At 43.0% G+C, this 7,396-nt stretch overlaps 1 protein-coding gene across 5 annotated transcripts in view; it reads left to right on the top strand.

Moving 5' to 3' along the window:
• Positions 1 to 301: 301 nt before the first annotated feature.
• capn5b (calpain 5b) overlaps positions 302 to 7,396 on the top strand; it is a 30,284-nt gene continuing 23,189 nt past the window's right edge. Inside the window, exons 1-2 of one of the 5 annotated variants that reach the window (XM_077546587.1) lie at positions 302 to 517; positions 5,965 to 6,138. In XM_077546587.1, the coding sequence (XP_077402713.1) occupies positions 5,974 to 6,138 (165 nt within the window). In that variant the 5' untranslated portion in view covers positions 302 to 517; positions 5,965 to 5,973. Of the gene's footprint in view, positions 3,431 to 3,453; positions 6,139 to 7,396 lie in introns of those variants that run through there. The other 4 variants (XM_077546585.1, XM_077546586.1, XM_077546589.1 and 1 more) reach the window with 4 other exon arrangements.

Genomic DNA, 7,396 nt, shown 5'->3' with positions numbered 1-7,396 from the left:
ATATTATTTGGGTGTTTATAGATTTATTCTCACTAAAAATAAAATTCATATTATCTTTCTCGCCTGTAGATGGGAGTGTTTTACACAGTTTTGCATGGGTCCTTTTTCTACTGCGTCTTTCTTTACCAATATTTATTTTTATTTTTTTCGGGTGGAATGCAAAGCTAAATTGACTGGAGAGCCACGGTGGAGCCAACTTCTGTGTTTTGTACATTAAAATGTTTTACATTTTGAAAACGCAGCAGACTTCCGGTGTCACCGCGGAGTGATACACGCCGGCTTGACTCAGGCTTTTCGGCGGAGGAGGCGGAGGAGGAGGAGAGCGGTGCTCCGGCGGAGGAGAGGACCAGGCAGGCAGGGAGCGAGCGAGGCGAGGAACCCCGGCCAGCCCCCCTCCCCCGCCCCTGGAGAGAGCGAGAGTCGGACCCGCTGGACTCCCCACCACCCCCTAACCCCCGGAGGAGGACCCGAGAGAGAGAGAGGGAACCGCGTTGCCACGGGAGAGGCCTCGGTGCAGGTAACCGAGCGCTCGGCGTCGCGCGCCCCGGGGGCGCAGGTGCTTGCGAGGGGGCAATGCGACGGCGGAGCGGCTCGGTAAATCTCAGGAGAACCGCGATGCTATTGCTTGATGCTTCATTTTTTGGTACTTGTTACAAAAACAAAACCCTAAAGCATCCATCGTGTATACACTGCGCATAATGTAGCGGAATATATGAGCACTAAGCTATCATTTCTACGCATCATATGATGTTTTTCGAGCATACGAAAAGAAGACGAAAAAACGCACACACTCATAACACACATCTCATGATATATTTCTTAGGCACATATTTTACAAGAGAGAATATCTCACCACACACCACCGAACAAAAATGTCACAAAAAGTGCTGTTTTTAACCTAGCCTTCATTTATGGCTGAAATTCTTACCTAGTTGCTGTTTTTGTGCACAATCTTGTGACATCATGAGCCAAGGAACTAAGTTGAAGTGAGTTGAGGAGCGTGATTCAGACAGTTGTGGTGCCTTGCCGCCATTTTATGGCGTCATGGTGCCAAGGAGCTATGTTGAAGTGAGTTGAGGAGTTTCATTCAGACAAAAGTGATGCTTGAGTTGGCGTCAGGATGACAATGAATTGTCAGAGTAAGCCGTTTTTAAAAAGTAGTGCTTTGGTGCCTTCTTGTGGCTTCATGTTGCCAAGGAGCTGTGTTGAAGTGAGTTGAGGAGACAAAAGTAGTGCAATCGTAAACCTTTTTAGTAGTGGTGGGAAAATGAAGCTTCATGAAGCACTGATGATAATTTTTGAGAGCACCATCTGGAGGAGTAAAAAAAAAAAAAAAATCGCAAGTGCTTCATGAAGCTTAATGAAGTTTCATTTTCCCATCACTACTTTTTGGTGGGGGTCTTGCGAATAAAAAGTCATTTTGCCGCCCACTTTTTGTAATGTCATTACTGCCCTACCTGGTTAAATGATTTTTTTTTTAATGAACTTTTTTTTTCTTCCCCTTTTTCATTTTGTCTTTCAATAAAGGATTTCTGTGGTCTTTTGCAGCCGCCTTCCTCTGTGGTCCACAAGCAATGAATTAGTTATTCCACTAAGTAAGTGTATTGTTGTGCAGAGCACAGAGAGACGAGAGGACAGAGAAGACACATCACGACCATGCGTAGACTTACGAGTGCGAGGAAGGAATTCGGCATTTGGCTGCTCATAATAATTTTATCAGTGAAAATAAAGCTAAAATGTGTTTAATAATACGAATAGAACAAACTACACTCAAAATACAAAACATTATGAAAAATAATATTTCAAAAAGTTATGACAATATAGTTCACATCATTTCTTGAGCGATGCCCCGTTTTTGACGCCGCCTCCGTTTTATGCACCCGGGCTCCCTGATTGCCATGTGATCCCATTCATTAGGAAAATATCAATATGAAATGCCCCCAAAGTTTAATGGCTTCCACTTTGGTCTATACTTCATTGCCTGGCCGACTTTAGTGACTATCGACCGGTTCGTTTTAATGCCGCAAGAAAAAGTTTTTTTTTGTTTTTTTTTTTGTATGAATGAGCAGTTTTATCAACTCTGGCATGTTGTTTCTTCTGTTATTTAAGAATTCCTCGACCAACAGCCTTTTTACACAGAGATCAGACTTGAGGAGAATAAAGTTGTAATTTATGAGGAGTACATCGTCATTTCTTTTGGGAGTTTAGGGATACAAAATTTGTAATTCTCCTCATATTATGACTTTTTCGTTGTAACAAGGAAATTTAACGAGAAGCATTTCAAATTTTCATGAAAAAAAGCTGTAATACGAGAAGTAAGTCGTAATGCTAGCTTAGGGCTATCACGCAGGACAAAACGACGGGCTAAAGGAATATTGATGTTTCAATAATTATTTGGTATTAGTGGTACTAGATGCAGACATATTTTATAATAATTAGGGCCGTAATGAAAACTGATTAGAATCTGAAAATCGGTTTTGTTTTAATCGATATATCGAGATAGATATTAACCGACTTTTATTGGAGAGATCTGCACCCCTAATAACAATAATACTTACAGGCATATATTCTTTATCCTTTGCGAATAACGAATAATATAATTGCAGCTTTTGTGTTTCATCATCAAATCTGTGTAGAATGTTTGTATGCATCATACTGCCCCCTGGTGGCCAATATGCAAACTCCAAATGGCCACCACTATGCCCATTGAATTATCATGATGCACCAACTGTTTAACTCTTTGACTGCCAAAAACGTTAAATAACGTTTAGTAAAATCCTATGGAGGAGTGCCAAAGACGTTAAAAGACGTTTTTTTTCAAAACAGGTGAAACTAACCATTTTCTATTGTTGATTACTGAAAAACGGAATAAGGTAGAAACAAACTTTTTTTTCTGATGGAAGATGAGAGTCCAATCTTTTTTTGGCAGTATGTGCGTTTCCATAGTCCAAACACATAATTTTCTATGGACCTTGAAAGATCAGTCAAAATGCTTAAAATCGGCTGGCACCCACGGCATCCCTTTTCTGAAAACGTCTGGCAGTCAAAGAGTTAAAAAAAAAAAATAAATCTTTTAAATGATGTTATTACGACGGTAAGTGGTGCGCTCTGTCAAATGTTGATATTAAAATATGCGAGGCAATTTTTATTTGCTATAGTGCTGCAGCACAGGGTCACGTACGCGTCACGGGTCAACAATGTGAGGATTTGAAGGCCTCCGGGATGATCGGTTTCCGGGATGAATTTGGCTTCGGCTTGTGCGGGAGATCACCAAGCAGCCAGGCAGTCTCAGGGCCAAGAATGCAGTTGGGAGATGATGATGCTGCAGAGGGCGGGAAGAGCTCAGCACGGTGGGAGGATGGGAAGCCTGGGATAGCCCACCTCTTCCTCCTGCTCCTCCTCCTCCTCCCTCAGTTGCGGGGTAGATGAGGTATGATTTGCTAGAACCCGCCTTCATTCTCTCTCTCTCTCTCTCTCTCTCTCGCTGTCTGTGGTGCATTACTTCTCCCTCTTCACTTGTGTGGCTTTAATCAGTCTGTCAGCGGAAGCAGACTCAATCAGTCACCCCAGCACCACCGCTGCGCCCCCCCCCCCCCCCAGACCCCCACAATTAAACAGCAGAGCACACTCGTCCCTGAGCTCTGACCAGCCGGAATGTGACCCTGCCTGCTGTGCGCAGTCTTGATTTCACATTTGTTCTAATCACCCTTCCCAGCGGGGGAAATTGCCGTTACGCCGTTTTTTTGTTGTTGTTGTTGTTGATTGTTTGTCACGAAAGCTTCAGTCGTGCCTGTAAATCTCCTCCACTAGTTGGAAGATGCTTTGTCGTTCTGTATCGATGGATATGAATTATTTGTCTATGAAATTGTGTTATTTGTAATTTATGTATGATTTTTTTTAATTCCAACAAAGCAAAATAAAAAAAACTGATCGGAGCATTGACCTTTGCGGGACTCCACATGTCCACAGTTCTTGTCTTATTAAGCATCTTGTTATTCACAAGGGCCACATTACGGAAAATTAGTCGTACTTGGCCGATAGCTTGAAATCCAGTTCACTATTCACGACGAGACTTTTTAAGAGCTTTCCGATCTCGCAAGCTCGAGTCGCACTTTGTCAGAGTTGCGAGCGCGTCTCTTGATTGACGGCTGTCGTCTGACAGGCTGCGTTGCGCGACGCTATTATGTCCAGCGCGCTGGAACATCCGTTCTCCGAGCTCTTTGATTCCTTCCCCTGACTTCCAGGTTCTATTGATTATTGCTGGAAAGGCATAAACGTCCACTTTGATCTCTCTGCATTGCAGCAGGCCGATGTTTTTTTCCTTCTAAATCGCGAACAGAAGTTATTTAAAGTGGAGATTTTTAAGGGAAAAATAACGGAAATGATGCAACAAATAGTCCATTTGTGAGTTCAGCCTTTTAAAAGGCAATGGATTTTCCGACTCACTCTTCGCAGGTGATGTTGTTGACCATAACGGCAGCATGCTTCTCCGCCGTTGTGGGCACGAGCCAAAGCAGGCACTGAGCCATCTGTCAGATTTAGCCTGCGACTGCAATCTCACTAATCTCGCAGGAAATACTTTATTGGCCAGTGTAGGAAACCGGGACACACACTTGCTGATTTATAATTTTTCAAAGTCAGCAAAAGTCCGATTTTCAAATATTTCTAAAAGATTTTTCTTACTCATTATCTTGCGGTGTGGAGTGCGTTAAGAGTGGCTTTTTTCCTCACCGAAAGCAGTGCAAACCAGACAAACGGGTCCGATTTTGACATTTAAACTCCCTTGCGATTAAAGTCAGCAAAAATCTGATTATCGGAATCTCTAAAAGATTATCCTGACGGGTTATCTTGTGGTGTGGGGGGCAAGTTAAAAGTGACTTTTTTTCTCACCAACAGCAGGATACGCCAGACAATCGGGCCAAATTTGAACGTTTATCCTCCCTTGCGATTGAAGTCGACAAAAATCTGATTATCGCAATCTCTAAAAGATTATCCTGACGGGTTATCTTGTGGTGTGGGGGCAAGTTAAAAGTGACTTTTTTTCTCACCAAAAGCAGGATACGCCAGACAATCGGGCCAAATTTGAACGTTTATCCTCCCTTGCGATTGAAGTCGACAAAAATCTCTAAAAGATTATCCTGACTGATTATCCTGCGGTTTGAGTGGTGTTAAGAATGTTTTTTTACTCCATAGGTTCAGAAATCGACAATTGTAAATGCTAAACATGTTCATTATTTGCGATTGCAAACTGGTCAGTCTTGGTATTCATATATATAATTATCGTTATGGGTATAAAGTACCAATTTTTGGGGGGTTTCATTTATGAATCGGATAAAATGTTATCCACTTATCCTAAACAATGTCTTGATTGAGTTTATGGATTATTGAATGCACTAATAGAACATAAACAATAAACATCATGGAGGTATTCAATGAATTGTCCGGCTGGAAATCCAATCTTGTTAGTATCAAATCGATCCGCCAACGCAAGCTCGATCATCCAGGTATCACATCAATATTGAAATTCATGAGATTGACCCATCGCGTTTGCCGGCGACCAATTAGGTGAAACGATAGAGAGGTTCATCCATTATCGATCGCGACGGCTCCATTTTAGCGCAGGCCGGCCCACATTCCGCCTCGTGTGTGTGTGTGTGTGTGGGGGGGGATCAATGCGGACATGTCTGCCTCTCTACATAGCTGTGATAATTATGACCTGGTGGAGGTCACATGACAGATGAATCGTTGGGAAGCCAGAAGATTCCAGGTACTTTTAGTTCCCGCCGTGACGGCTCGCTGTGGAGGTGTCAGTCAGGGAAAATGGCAAAGAATAAGGCACAACGTATGCTTGCGTGTGACGGCGTCCGACTGTTTCCCGAATAAGAGGAAGAAGATGGATCCAATCCTGTGACTCAAGTCAGCCAACTGCGCCGCTCGATGATTCTTTCGATCCGCTTTCCGCAGAGCTGCAGTATGTTCGCGTCGGTGAAGGCCTTCGAGGGGCAGCAGTACTCCGCCCTGAAGAGGCAGTGCCTGCAGAGCGGCCTGCTCTTCGAGGACCCTCGCTTCCCCGCCACCGACGACTCGCTCTTCTACCAGGGCAACAGGATCGGACGCGTGGTGTGGAAGAGGCCGCGGGTGAGTCGCTCGCAAAACTGCTGGTCGAAAGCGGAACCATGTTTTAGGAAGTCCGTCTTTCTTTATGTCGCAGTGTTATGCTCCACATTCTCCACTTTGCTGTAGCGCTCCTCTCGGATAAAATTTGTCTCCTTACCTTGGCTAACAGACCCAAGATGCTCTTAGCAAAATGAACTCGTTCACTGCCATTGACGGCTATAGACGTCCAAAATTCATTTGAACTTTTTCTATTAGTTTCACATATTTTTCTACTTTTGTTAACAAGAGTATGAAAACCTAGAAAAAAATGTATTGTACATTTAGAACAGATGTAAAATTTGTGATTAATCTTGAGTTAACTAGTGAAGTAATGTGATTAATTACAATAAAAAAAAAAACGCCTGATGCCCCTAATAAAAAAAAAAAAGATTATTAAAAATTAGGGGCGTCAGAGGATTACATTTTTAAATTGTAATTAATCGAATTTTATATCTGTTCGAAATGTACAATAAAAAAAATCTAGGTTTTCATACAATTGTTAACAAAACGAATAGAAATAGTTCAAATGAATTTTTGACGTCTATGGCCGTCATTGGCAGTGAACGAGTTAAGCTTGTCAACGTTGGCTTGTCCTGCATGCATTTTAGTACCTCACTGTCTCGGACTGCCCTCTGTCTCGCTGCCCTCAGTCTCCTCTTGAATAAAATGTATAAAAATGAATGATCTTCAACACCGTGAAATATTTGACGGTACGCGGCTAAAATTGGCAAAAATAAGCACGCACGCTAACGTTAGCTTATCCTGCGTCTTAGCTGTGGACGCGACAGTCTCATACTCCGCTTCCCTGATTACCATTAAGTCAGTCACCGTCAAAACAAGCTCCTGCAGAAGTCCTGTATTTTTTTTTCTCGATGTGCTGTGGATGGAGCAACCTCCTTCTGCAGCGGCGACAGGCGGCGTGCATCGCCATGGAAACTGGGTCACACAGATGATATGTTTTGGTCTGCGCGCATGTCAGTCATGCGGACTGAACGCTGCGAGACGAGTGCAAGGAAGAAGAATAAAAAGCGGGAGGAGCCTAAGCGAGCACATTGTAGCATTTTCACATGACAAAATGACACGCAGTTGATGTCGCCAGGCTATTTACACGCCGAGATAAACATGATTCCGTCTATTCATTGCTTAGATTAAATCTCGCACGAGTAGATAACGACTGCACTCTAGCAAGAAGGTTAGACTAATGCATCTTTTAATAACAAACCCATAATGAGCATCATGA

The sequence above is a fragment of the Vanacampus margaritifer genome, chromosome 16, assembly GCF_051991255.1.
Source record: "Vanacampus margaritifer isolate UIUO_Vmar chromosome 16, RoL_Vmar_1.0, whole genome shotgun sequence".
Lineage (NCBI taxonomy): Eukaryota > Metazoa > Chordata > Actinopteri > Syngnathiformes > Syngnathidae > Vanacampus > Vanacampus margaritifer.
The sequence above is the reverse complement of the archived record's forward strand: the minus strand, read 5'-3'. Positions and strand labels throughout refer to the sequence as shown.